Source organism: Manduca sexta, chromosome 2 (assembly GCF_014839805.1).
Source record: "Manduca sexta isolate Smith_Timp_Sample1 chromosome 2, JHU_Msex_v1.0, whole genome shotgun sequence".
Lineage (NCBI taxonomy): Eukaryota > Metazoa > Arthropoda > Insecta > Lepidoptera > Sphingidae > Manduca > Manduca sexta.
The window spans coordinates 8,842,025-8,855,554 of record NC_051116.1 but is presented as its reverse complement, the minus strand read 5'-3'; the positions used below and the strand labels follow the sequence as shown (position 1 = coordinate 8,855,554).

Below are 13,530 nucleotides of genomic sequence, written 5' to 3'. Positions count from 1 at the left end.
TGCCATTTTTGATACGTATAATTATAGTGCAATACATTACAATAATAATTGCTACTGTACTAAATTAAAAATCCAGGATAATTTAAAAGATTAGTAATTTAAATAAGGAACTTTATTATTCAGAATAAATGCTACTATAATAGAAGTAAGTTTAAAGGCTTGGCAACCTCGAATTTTATACAATATCTATGTGACAAATGCCTGGATCTATGCTTTGATTAACATTGATTGCTATAGAAACCTACTAAAGGTATACTGCCGTGCTAAGTGCAAAAGCGGTATGTCGGGGAACCCTTATTGCGAAATAATCGAAGTTTCGTAAATATAGTTTTGTATGTAACACTAAGATAGAGAAAACTTTTGAAGTTTTTTAACAAGTTCTAAACAACATACCGTTATTTAGGTAAGTTCATTGGATTGGTATCTAAATGGTAAGCTATCTGACGACATAAGAATCAAGATTTTGATTTTTTTGAGATACCGCTTTTTAGCTTAGCACGGCAGTATACATGAGTGGTAAAACTATAGCCATATTCTATCGATGAGTGTGAGGTAGTAAGAAATATTGGGGTATAAAGTCTCTTGAAATCCAACGAGAGTGAGAGTGATCAATATAATTTGTGCGCGTGTTTGGTATTATAAACAAAACTAGCATTTGCCCGCGGCTCCGCCCGTATGATATAGTTTTTCGGGGTAAAGTTTTCCGTTATAAAAGTCACGCTTTATATTTTTCAAGGCCTCAAACTAGTCCATACTGTCACATAGAGAACAATATTTAAAGTTGGTCTATGGTCATGCCTCTTAATAGACGGCAATACTGCCGTTGCTTCTTCCTGTTCCGTTCCTGCCATGTCCAATATCGCGTACACAATAAATTCATTCCTGTACTATGTCGTTTCATTAAGTCTCCATTAAGTAAAACACATACCAAATTTCATCTAAATCCGTTGGGTAGTTTTTGAGTTTCACGCATTCACACAGGCAGACAGATGCGGCGCAGGACTTTGTTTAAAATATATTTTTTAGAACTTTTTAAGAGGAACAATTCCGTCATACATATTTTATTATCTTATTAACTTTAACGATTTACTCAGCGCACGCAACGGAAGCCCTAAAAGGAAATAAATGTTCACCGTTCTTACAACATTTTTATTACTGCTTTGCTCCTAATGGTCATAGCGTGATAATATATACCCTATAGCCTTCCAGGAACAAAGGGCTATCCAAGACTAAAAGACGTTTTCAGTTCGAACCAGTAGTTCCTGAGATTAGCGCGTTTAAATAAACGAACAAACAAACCTTATATAATAGTATAGATATGTGTATACTGATGCGGTGTGGGCGTTGTAATGTGTGTTAAGGTACGGTAGTGTGTTTGTGGTGACCTATAGCGCGGGAATGTTTTGTATTTTAAATAAAATTAATTCGTAATTTTATCGTAAAATTATGGTTATTGTTCCATTTTCGATTTTGGTAAATAAATTAAGGGGAAGTCAGGTTTTTGGGTTTCTATGAAAGAACGCCACTGGCCGTATCGCCCGTGGACGGTAACTGGAGCATCGCCTGGTATCCAGGACCTCCTCTGCTGTCTGTGCTCGTGACTTTGACTGCAGGATCCGTAAGCAATTTTGCGCAATATTAGAGATTGCTCTGCTTCCTTAAGGGGACATCATAGGTAGTGCCTGTTCGACCTTGCTGTCCCTCGGCCTTTCATCATTTTCTAATTTTTCTCATTGGTTGGACTAAAATACTATGGTAAAGTATATATTACAGTAAGATAAAAACTACGCTTAATAATTATAATTTCAAAACAATCTGGTCTCTAAGACAAAGGCTTTATCTAGTTTGGACCCACTGTTTACAGATAAAAAATTCTGTGGAACAGCCCCAGATCTATGGGGGGGGGGGCAATCCGGGGCCCATGCGAATACAGAGGGCGGCAAATCCAAACTTGGCAGATGAATACACTACTCAACTTCGATTACTGAGACATCCAGAACATTACACACATAAATATTTTTTTTCCCGCGGGGCGCGAAATGATGATGATGATGATGACAAAGTTATAAATATAGGTGGTCGGGGGCGGCATTACACAGATTTAGCCCCGCATACAAAAATTTCAAAATCCGGGACTGCAGTGGAAGCACCGGCAACGTTGTCACACATGGTGTTAAATGTTCTTGTTAATAAAATGTTGTGCAAAATAAAGATAATATAGACCTTTATAAAAACTGTTGTAGTATACATGAATCAGATAAAGTGCCATCCATAAATTACGTCACACGAATTTCATGTTTTGTTGATTCGCCCTTCCGTCCTTGTCAGAGGTGGTCACATTTGTGGGACCTCTAATTGTTGAGGTCACGTCGCTCAAATGCGCCTGATGAGGCACCCTGTAATATAAAGAGTAGCTCGCTTCAAGCGAGAATTAGTCAATGAAACAAAATAAATCTTATATAGCAAGAGATAGAATATATTTATTACATTTTTTGTTTCTATTAATATTACATGCACGATTATACATATTAACTCCATGGTTCTTAATACTTTAGATTTTGACATGACATTGACATTTGATGTCATGGAAATTATAACCTTGCTCTGAGATCCTTGCCCTCTTGTCACATAATGTCACACAACTGTTCGTGGCTTCGGCTGCGTGAAAAGACATTTTCGCTACAAAATTCGTCAAAAGATTGTACGACACCAGCGCCATCGATTAAAAAATGCCTTACTTATTTCTCATGGGACCAAATTGTCCGCACAGAAAATAGCCTATGTGTTAATGGCATTAATTAATAGCGGCTAGTTTCAATACCTTACTAAAATTTAACTGAAGTTTGCCGTCAAAACTCGACAGTAAAGTTACTCTAACTGTTACCGCTATTTCAGTATGAAAAACTTTAAATGCTTAACTGAGATCAAGGATAGACAATATTTCATAACTCTGGCGCAGAGGTCCCCAAACTTTTTTTTCTCATAGATCCCTTTTCCGATTTTGCTGGTTTCTGTGGATGTTTTTTTTTAGGTTTTGCAGACAAAGTGCATTGCAAATACTTCCCAGGCAACGCGGGGCGGTATGTTGGGATCCCCGTACCGAGAGGTGAAGTCAAGGTAACATTTTAGAACTTTCTTATCAAACCAGATAAATTTTCGTGAACCCCGCTTACGAATTGTGCACCTCTAATGTTTAGCCAAGCTAACGTGGACCCTTAGGAGTTAGGGCTCCAACTGGACCACATTGGGAATCAGTGCTCTAGCGAACGTATTCGCCAAAGCGTTTTATTTCTGCACTGAATAGGTATCAGTATATGTGTAAAAAACATAACATACTTTGAATATTATTACATTAGATTTTACGTAAAGGAATTGAAACAACATACTACATACATTATTGATTAATATAATAATTAGCTCTATAATCATCTTTGTAAAAAATGTGGTGCACCAATGACGGTAGGTAATTATATTTGGCCTTCGATAGTATGTAGAATAGGGTGAGGATAAACTATTCTTATTTATTTTAGTAAATCAAAACACAGAAAACCACCAAAAGTAGAATTTCAACTATTTGTAATCTGTTAGTAAGTTATTAAGTCCTTAGGCATCTCCAACTGTACATAATTTATACAGGATTGTCCGACAAATCAGCAAATAAAAAGTATCGAAATTTCTCATCTTCAATATTCTTCATTATGCCATATAGCTCCTTAATCTCCTCGTGCTTAAGATTATATCTTTCGTTTTGTAGTAGATACAGCGCAACCCTCGCTTCATCGGCGACACTACCGTCCATAATGCCTTTTATTACTGCTTTTATAAATTGAACCTTAGTGTCGTCACACTGAAAGTAGTCATTAAAGTAACCCTCAATACCTCCCTGATACAAATCGATGGCTGACTCAAAATAACTTTCCTTCAGCTGTTTTATTTCCCGGGCGACTTTTCGGCCGAAAATATAGCCGACTACTGATGGACCTTCACTTAGTTTTCTTTTTTCATTGTTAAAAATATCTGGCTGAGATTTCAAGCCCTGTCTTATGGACTTAAAATACATTATTGATAAATGTATACGAACGTATAAGTCAAAATTTAATTCGATCGGTAAAGAATGTCGCATCCAAGACAATATATTTTCCATAACAGGTAAAGGTGAAACATAAGTATCATCCAAGAATACTTGGTTATATTGTAAATGAATAAGGACTTCTTTAAATACATTCAAAAAATCGCTTCCTAATTTATCGCGAAGTACTGTCAAGAATTGCAGGAAACGGGTGCCAAGAATCTCAAAACGACTTTTCTGTACTTCTGCAGATTTACAAAGCAGCAAGCATTTTACCAACATTCTTAGATGCGTGTCTGTAACTCGCTTATTCTTTTTATATGTTTGGGGATCAAATTCTTGTAAATAATCTAGCAGTAAGTTCTCAATGAAATCTCCTCTTATATCTCTAAGTAGCGCCTCTATGTTACTTAAGATGTTCATTGCATCCTGACAGCCCTCTTTTTCAGAGCTTTGAATATCAATTCACAATATTCTGGTTTAATTTTTAGTGGTATTTTATCCAATCTCATTAAAGACTTACGGAAATGAACATGTTTTTCTGAAGAAAAATCAAAATTGATAATTAATTGCTTGAAAACATCCCACACTCGAGGATCGAAGTCGGGTCTACTAGGGAAATACTTCAGAGCTGCCTTGAGAGTAGCAGTAGGCCTTAAAGTGGCAGCTGTGATGAACGCATCTGCCTCTTTGCCTGTTCTCTCCGCTAGTACCAGAGCCACTCGGACCGTTCGCTTCCACGTCAACAGATCGTGGATGTACTTATCAATATCTGCTATTGGACACACAAGAACTTTATTAGCAACAGCTTTAGCGCCTGCGGCCGACAAAGCCGTACTGTTCATGTCTAGTTTCGGTCTTCCTGCATGCATGTTAGCTCTGATCGCGGCCGCGAAGCGTGTTAGAGACTTATTTTTAGGATCCAATGACTCCAGATAGCCGAAACACGCGCCCTGCAGTATACACAGTGGTCGTGCTATTGATTTTCCGATAGATTTATTATTGAGAACAAGGCGTCTCATTTCAGTTAGATAACGATCCATCATACCGGAACTTTCTGCAAAATATATAGCCATCTTGCGTAAGAACTGTTCCGGACGAATTTCATCTCTTTCAACCAAATCAATGAACGTTGATACATTAAGAACTGAGGTGTCATGTCGTAAAGCATTTAAGTAGGAAGCATCCGTTTGTATTAAAGGGACGAATTCTCGGAACAACGTTCGGCGAGCGATTTTGGCTTCGAATAAACGTCGAAGAAGGCCCTCTGCAGCGGATGAGTCGCGCTTTGCTAAAACTGCCACAGCCGGTATCAGAGCAGAACTTCCGATGTCTGCTTTATACTGTTGAAGCATGTCCAGAAGTGACGTCAGTAGCTCTACCTGCCTTTCTGGACTCGACTCTGCTTTAGCCGCTGCCAATAACAAATCCGGTAATTTTGTTTTATTATTTTACGCTCTTCAATATTGGTGGAATACTCATCGAGATTTGAAAAGTCCTTTAAGAAAGCTTCTCTTATTGCGGGTTCACACGCGCCAGTCTCCAGCAAGCTTCTTATGACAATTGCGTGTAGACCCTCGCGACAGTCCGCTTCCGACTCGCTGCCGTCTAGTCCGAGCCCCCTCGCGAACTCTAACAGCGCTTCCCAGGAGTGTTGGGGTAGACGCCACACAGCGGCGCGCTTTACCAGACTCCTCACCACGGTGGCTCTCACATTGGTTGGCTCGTTGCAGTGCTGCTCTAACAACTGCAAGAGTTGAGCAACTAGCTCCGGCTGCCCTCCACTCTTACTAACAAGTACCAGCAAAATGTATTGCCGGTTCTGTGGCGAACTTTCTTTTATAATTTTTTTACGCAGTTCGAATAATGTACGTTCGAAACTAAAGAAGCGATACTCATCGAAGAGTTTATCGAGGTACGTGCGAAGTGGTATTTGATAACAATCCATCCTGGTGCAATATCTTGCACACGTTATTTGTTCTGGCATACAGCTGAAGTCAACCTCCGTATAACATGTATTGTATTTCGAAGGTTTGCGATCTTCAAACACGTGAAAGTAGTAACTCTTTCTGCTTGGCAAGCACGGCTTATCGTATGGCCAGGCTTCAACCAATTCACCAATTGCCTTTTCGACAAAAACAAATTTCTTGAAAGCTGATCTCTCTTTAATGGGGAGCCTCATAATGAGAGGTTCAACATACTTGTAGTCTATTTGTCGGTTGAGATAGGTGGCTCGGACCAGCTTTAGAACAAGCTCTTTCGATTCTTCCGAGCTCAAATACTCCGCTAGAGCTCGCGTGTTTAACAACATGCTCGCGTACAGCTCTGGCTTCTTCTCAAACTTCTCCCTGTGGTGAGCCATTATATGTTTTGTGAGAGAGCGATTATATCTATTATCAAAATATTTTTCTGTGATTTCAAAAAATATATCAGCGTCCAACTTTAATACCACTTTCAAACTGTTATAGAATCCCTGATGGTTGTCCAAAAACTTTATTTTTAGTTCATCGTTATCGAGTATATTATCGAAATATATCTTCGCCACTTGCGGACACTTCTCACATAAAATTTTGAAGTGGTGAGGCGAGAGTTTCTCTAAAATATTTGGCGCTTCTGATATTATAAACTCGACGTGGCAGCGGCCTAGAAATTTTATCGCGTAGTTGAAATTGCTTTCTGAGTAATATATATAAAAATCTTCACATCTTTGCGGATCTTTTAAATGTAGATACAGCCAGTTCTTAAATTTACTCACGGCTGTAGTGACCATGTGTGGATATAGGTTTTCTTCCAAATACTTGGGATGAATGATGCTCTGGTGTTGTTGTTCCAAGAGCCACTTGGCTTTCAACGCCCTGCTGACGTACAACATGTCTTCGTCCTTGATGTTTTGCAGAATGTAGTCAACATTTCTTAGTTTCGAGGCTAGGTCTATCTTGAAGAGTCTATCTACAGGAGTTTGATCTGGAAGATCTTGAATCTGTTGTAATGGAACTCCTTGTTGGATTGCTTCAGTGACCAGAGAGTTGAGATGACGATGTCGGAGTCCCAAATTCTCTCCGCACAAAGTTATTGAAGTGTAGGACGTCATCTGTAATTGAAGAGAAGACTACAATTATTTAAATTAACTAATAACTTAATTAGTTTAATGCAAATAGAGTTCATCAGAGAAATTTCGGTTATTGACAAAAGTAACCGTGAAATCTAACAGCAAATGTTAGCAAATTTTCCAACGACATGTCTCATACGTAGAAAATGTATTTTTTTATAATTATTAACACGATCCAACAAGAGGTATGCTTTCTGTTCCTACAAAACGGTACTTCGTAAAGATACATGTAAGGTTTAATTCATTTTCGTAAATATTTTTAAAGTACCATAAATAACAAATGCAATATATTATTATCTACAAGTTCGGTAACGTAAGTAGGCCGAGAAGCAAAATAACAAAAAAAAAACGCAGTACTGTGCTTTTGATGTGAGCACCACAAGAATTTCTATAAAATCAATAAACAAATACAGATTTATTAAAAATGCAGGTGCGAACCCAGATCGGCCACACGGATGTGGCCACACGCCGAGCGGAATTTCATCAGGCTCTTACCTTCTTTGTTACATAAGTATCTAATACTGTACCTACGTTTTCTAGTTGAAAGAGTATTTAAAATACATCGCTAAACTGAAAAACACACTTCTTAACAAATTATAGTAATTATAATTCTTAAGGCGATACCTCAAGGTCCATTTTCATACATTTTGTTTCACCTTTAATCTGGGTAACTAAACAAGTATTGGCAAGTAAAGAATTTAAATTCACGTCTAGTTAGTGATTAGTTCTCGCAGTTAAAAGAAAAACGTAAAAATAATTAATAATCATGAATATTTCTGCCTTTAAAATTTAATATGACGAAATTCAAGACCTCAATGACCTCAAGGTCCATTTTCATACATTTTGTTTAAAATTTAATATGACGAAATTTTAAAGGCAGAAATATCCATGATTATTAATTATTTTTACATTTTTCTTTCAACTGCGAGAACTAATCACTAACTAGACGTGAATTTAAATTCTTTTACTTGCCAATACTTGTTTAGTTACCCAGATTAAAGGCGAAACAAAATGTATGAAAATGGACCTTGAGGTATCGCCTTAATGAGTCCATTTTCATACATGTTTCGGTTTTATCTGTAATTAAACAGTATTGGTAGTTTAATTTAATTATGTAAGTTCTCGCAGTTGAAAAAAAATGTAAAAATAATTAATAATCATGGATATTTCTGCCTTTAAAATTTCGTCATATTAAATTTTAAAAGCCGAAATATCCATGATTATTAATTATTTTTACGTTTTTCTTTCAACTGCGAGAACTAATCACTAACTAGACGTGAATTTAAATTCTTTACTTGCCAATACTTGTTTAGTTACCCAAATTAAAGCCGAAACAAAATGTATGAAAATGGACCTTGAGCTACCACCTTAAGTGATTCATTTTATTTAATAATACGGTTTAGTAGTAAATAAACTCCTTAACTTAGCAACACTAAAGTATACATCAAAACAATAAACATGCTGAATATAGCATGATGATGACATTTTCTTTTATACATTCATAATAATCTAATATTATGTGTAGCGTTTTTAGTGTTCTGCGGTTTTTAAATTATTTTGAAATATAATTGCTTCAGATATTCCCACTCATTAGTCACAGACAATTTTGGACTTACCAAAAGGACATTGTCACTTTTTGTATGGGCGCACGTACTTTATTTCGAACAAATTTTAACAAAAACATACACACATAGACAAAAACCTGGTGCTTGGTATCTTAAAATAATGATTTTCAGCCCTCCATTTAGAAGAAAAATAAAGAAGAATTATTGTCTTGGCAGAGTATCTCATTTTTTTTTAATGATTCTTCAAAAGAGGCAGAATAGGTAAATAGTTGAGGTAAATACCTAGATTTTTGTATTTTTTTTTGGTATATAAGTACCTGTCAGTTATTGCCGTTCATAAAGGGAAAATAAAATAAAAACAACAAATTGACATTTGCGGATATTCTATAATTTTTTTTTTTACAATTTTAACTTTGACTGTGTGTGCGTTCCAATGTAGCAAAATTTCAGAAATACGAAAGCTTTGATATCAATATAATTTTTAAGAATAATAAAATTAAAGAAATCTTATAAACAGAGGTCTTTAAAATTATATTTTTAAAGCTCGTTTTTAAGAGTTCTATCTTAATATATATATAAATTATCCTCGTTTAAAAGAAATCGGTTTTGGACATCTACTTTTATCTTGACTTTTCCTACTTTATCGTTGGCAACATCATCGTTTGTCAATCATGGAGCTTCGATCAACAAACCATGGAGCCACAATCTATAAATTTAACTGAATTGATTTCAATATTTCATGCATATAACGAAAGGCGCTGTAGAACTGTAATTTTTTTTACAATAATATTGAGTATTAAGTAATTCATATAGGTACCATTTATTTTTTTAAATAATTAGATAGGTACATATTGCTGCTAAATACGCGTGAAGATTTATTTAGCGAAATAAAAGTCCTAAAGTGTACCGAAGTAGTTGTGATAAATATGATGTGTACTTGTGATCATTATCGTCATAATCATTACTTCGTACGACAGCAGCATCTTGTTCTGTGGACAGCAGTCACGAATGCGTGGAACAGAACGTAATACTTACGAATTTTTTTTCATTGTTTCGTCATTCTTAGTCTTACTGGGTAAAACGTAACGTTATCGTAAAGTAGTGTAGGTTATCTTTATAGGTATAGTGTATTTGACTATAATTATGGATAAGAGACAAGATTGCATACATAATGCAAAAATACCAGGAAAATTATTCATTTTAATTTTAGCCACATGTGTAGGCGACGACGCCGTGTGGTTAGGCCCCGCCTTATTTACCGCATCTGATGCTACGACTAAGAACATTATTGTGTGCTGTGCCCAGTGAAACAAATAATTTAGATATTGCTCTTCTTGATACCTACTTATCCGGACTTCTACTTGATGTCGTGTACCTTATGAGTTACAATGCACGCTTCGGAAGCGTTATTACAACATACTCTGAACTTATCCTGCGAACGTCCGACCTAGGGTTTTAAATTTATATAAAGATAATAAAAAATACCTTAACTGTACAGTGTAGGTACCTACAAACGTGTGTTAAGTTTATATTCTACGTTTTATTAGTGTTTACATTAACATTTGGTACCTACATATAAACAACTTACATTTTATGTTTTTAATACGCTCGTTTTAACTGTTAATCATATTACACCTCACTCTTAAAAGACATGTACAACAGTGTCACTTGTTCACAAATTCTTTAATAAAACTGGTCCAAGTATTACGCATTCCGATGCAATAAGATCAACTTTCAAAGTTATTTTGAATAATACTTTTAAAGACTGAAATGACGCATATCAACTGTGGAAATAAAAATAAACTTTGTGATACTGAGGTGGGGATACCAGGTTAAATTATAAAATTCCCAATTTATATAATAAGTTGATTGACTTACAACCAAGTAAGTTATATCCATGGAGTTAATATGTACTACGTACACCTGGAGCGCTGACTGATGCCGGAAAAACGGTCTCGAAAGAGAATACTTTTTGGTAGCTGTGTCCTTGTCTAATATGGTGACAATGAAACATTAAAATATGGGACAATTTTTTTATTGTTGTATAGATTAGATTTACCGTTTTAATTATAAATACGATAGAATTTTCTTTTGAGTATTTCCGTGGGTAGAGGCCCGGGTATAACGTGTATACTAATAGTATTAACTTAGTTCAATGAGTTACAGAGTAGTGCTCAAATTTGCGGCAGCGTAACATACACGACGGGTCATCCACAGGACAGGTGAAACAAGACAAGTAGTAGTAGAAAATACGAAAGCTTTTTATCTATAAAAGATTTCTAAATCTGTAACCAACATTTTAGGAACTAGAACACAATGGGTAACCAATATATAATATTTATTGCTACTAAAGACATTAAACTGTATAGTTAGTTATAGACCGGACAACAGGGCCAAATTTTTTCCAAAACTTATTACAGAAAAAACTATATCTCGCGGGCGGAGCCGCGGGAAAAAGATAGTTGGTAATAAGTCGCTGTCTTATTTGAAATGACCGAGTATCAAGATGTTACAACTTACAGCGCCTAAGATATGTACTAATACAAAAAAAATAATGGTTCATAATATATGTATGTTAACACAAAATACTACCTTAGGCAATACTGAAGGAACTGCTTGTGGCTTTAACTTTTTCTTAGCTACTGTTAAATTCATCATCAGTAAAATTTAAGCTACAAACACATGCAGTTTTTGTCACATTACTGTCAAGGTTCATGGCATTAACTCACAAGGCCCTCTACTCTTTATTAACTGGAATCCTGAAAAAATAACGCGCAATTTAGACTATAATATTATAACTAGTAATGATGCTTGGTTTATGGTGTAAAGATGGCATAGCAATGCTATATATTTGTCTATAGCATGAATGGGCCGGTATGGTAACGTGACAGTTTGCTGTTAAGAAAATTAAGTACAAAAAAATCATTGAGCTGACATATTTTAGTGTAATAAATACATCACGTGACGATACTTTGACATTTCTAAATTGTAGTTTTTACCCTTTACTTCTCATATGAAACATTATATAAACAAAGATAATAGGATAATTTTATCCCACTATATAAAAATATGGTTACACTATTCACAATTTATCAATAAAACTTACCTATGAAAGCATATTCCACAACCTGGATAGGATTCTTGCTTACATCCGCTTACAACACAAGTATTCACCATAATTACGCTGTAACTTCTACGATTTAAAAAAAAGCTAGCTTAAAAGTTATTCAATCCTTCTTTATCGTCAAACCACAAATGTAAACAAACGCCATTTTGTTCAATAGCATTCATTCATTTTTTCAGTACATGGTGTTGCCGAAAGGTAACCTACAATAACTTCTACTATACGACTGCTATAATAATTCCATTTATTAATTTGTAACATAATAAAATATAGGATCTAAGAATTAGCAATTAGCAGACAATACTGTTTTATTTTATTTTTTATTACTGTAGTCTTATATAGATTTTTTATTTATGTTCTAATACTGCTATAAATATTGTTTATTTAGAAGGTAATGAACGTTGGCAATATGTGCGAGAGGGACACGGCTACCAAAAAGTGATTCTCTTTCGAGACCGTTTTTGCCTTACATCTATTGCTAATGCAAAATGAAATTTACGTTGTAGGCATAAAATATCTTTTCAGTATTAATGTCAAACGTCGTAAGCTCTCGGTACATATTAACTCCATGGTTATATCCAAATCACAGATTATCCAAATGGAATGTTTACGATAATCTATTCCGTGCCGAAGAGTATACCTTAAAAGGACCTTGCCATCTCTTTCTAATAGTATATACATTATATTGTCAGGACATTTTTATTTGTTAATTACCACATATTGCATGTACTTAATATTTATTATATTTATGAATAATGTATAAATATGTAATGTTTCAGTAAAATTTTAACCTGTACTTATATCAAATAATATTGTGCTACTGTATATTTCATGATTAAAAAGTAGTGTAGGTAGAAACATTAATATGGTTTGGGTTGTATTGGATTTTTTTGCTACGGAATATCTACCCTGCTATTAACTCAATCAAGATTTTGTGTCTGATATGGATAATTTCGAAGTGTGGATTTTTCTAACATTATTTGTTGGGAGAGGATCTTCTAGAGGTCGACTTCAGTAGGCGGTCGGGCGTTAAAATGAAACGAAATTCTTTCGATGTGGCTTCACACTGCGTTAAAAGTAGGGGGAATATAGTAATAGTCTCACGATCTCATATCATAGGACGGAAAAAAAATTGGTGAAAACTGGAGTATAGTTGCGTTTTTGACTACCAATACCGGACATAAACAGCCTAAATGTGTGTTCTTTAGGCATTTGGAATGGTGAGCAATATAATCGCTTGATGGTAAGCGCTACGACTAGACTGACCCTAAACAGTAGCGCACCATTACTCACAACTTTTCTAAGTCGTGCATGTACTGAGCTGCGTTTTTCACCCCAAGGTAAGATATAAATGATAAGCTTCATAATTTATAGCAATGACATTGGCTACAATATCTTTTAAATAAGAACAGTGCTTGCACATCGGTGATTCGTAGCTGAAATGGGCCATCTAATCCATCCCATGATGTGATGGGTCAACCCGCTACATCAAGTACAAATTCCTGATTCCGAGTTGGTATTAAAAAATTAACTAATATAAGCGGCGATAGCCTAGTTGGGTGTGGAACGGTCTGCCGAGACGAATGTCCGCTGATTCAAATCCCAAGGGCACACACCTCTGACTTTTCTAAAAAATCATGTGTGTATTCTTTGTGAATTTATA

At 35.4% G+C, this 13,530-nt stretch overlaps 1 protein-coding gene across 3 annotated transcripts; it reads right to left on the bottom strand.

Annotated features, from left to right (window-relative positions):
• Positions 1–2,453: 2,453 nt before the first annotated feature.
• Positions 2,454–12,017, bottom strand: LOC115448583. Of its 3 annotated transcripts, XM_037437462.1 has the most exons (3): positions 11,850–12,017; positions 11,336–11,502; positions 2,454–7,160 (listed from the first exon to the last, which is right to left on the bottom strand). In XM_037437462.1, the coding sequence occupies exons 2-3, from the start codon at positions 11,399–11,401 to the stop codon at positions 5,448–5,450; spliced, it is 1,779 nt and encodes a 592-aa protein (XP_037293359.1). In that variant the 5' UTR covers positions 11,402–11,502; positions 11,850–12,017; the 3' UTR covers positions 2,454–5,447. The 3 variants fall into 3 exon arrangements, with proteins under 3 accessions (XP_037293359.1, XP_030031919.2, XP_037293365.1); XM_030176059.2 differs by lacking the exons at positions 11,336–11,502; positions 11,850–12,017 and adding an exon at positions 10,622–10,757; XM_037437468.1 differs by lacking the exons at positions 11,336–11,502; positions 11,850–12,017 and adding an exon at positions 10,332–10,560.
• Positions 12,018–13,530: the final 1,513 nt, after the last annotated feature.

Excerpts from the sequence above, each read along its gene's own strand:
- LOC115448583 (XM_037437462.1), bottom strand. The coding sequence starts at position 11,401 with ATGATGAATTTAACAGTAGCTAAGAAAAAGTTAAAGCCACAAGCAGTT. Across the intron at positions 7,161-11,335 it reads TTCCTTCAGTATTGCCTAAG|ATGACGTCCTACACTTCAAT; the intron begins GTAGTATTTTGT and ends CTTCAATTACAG.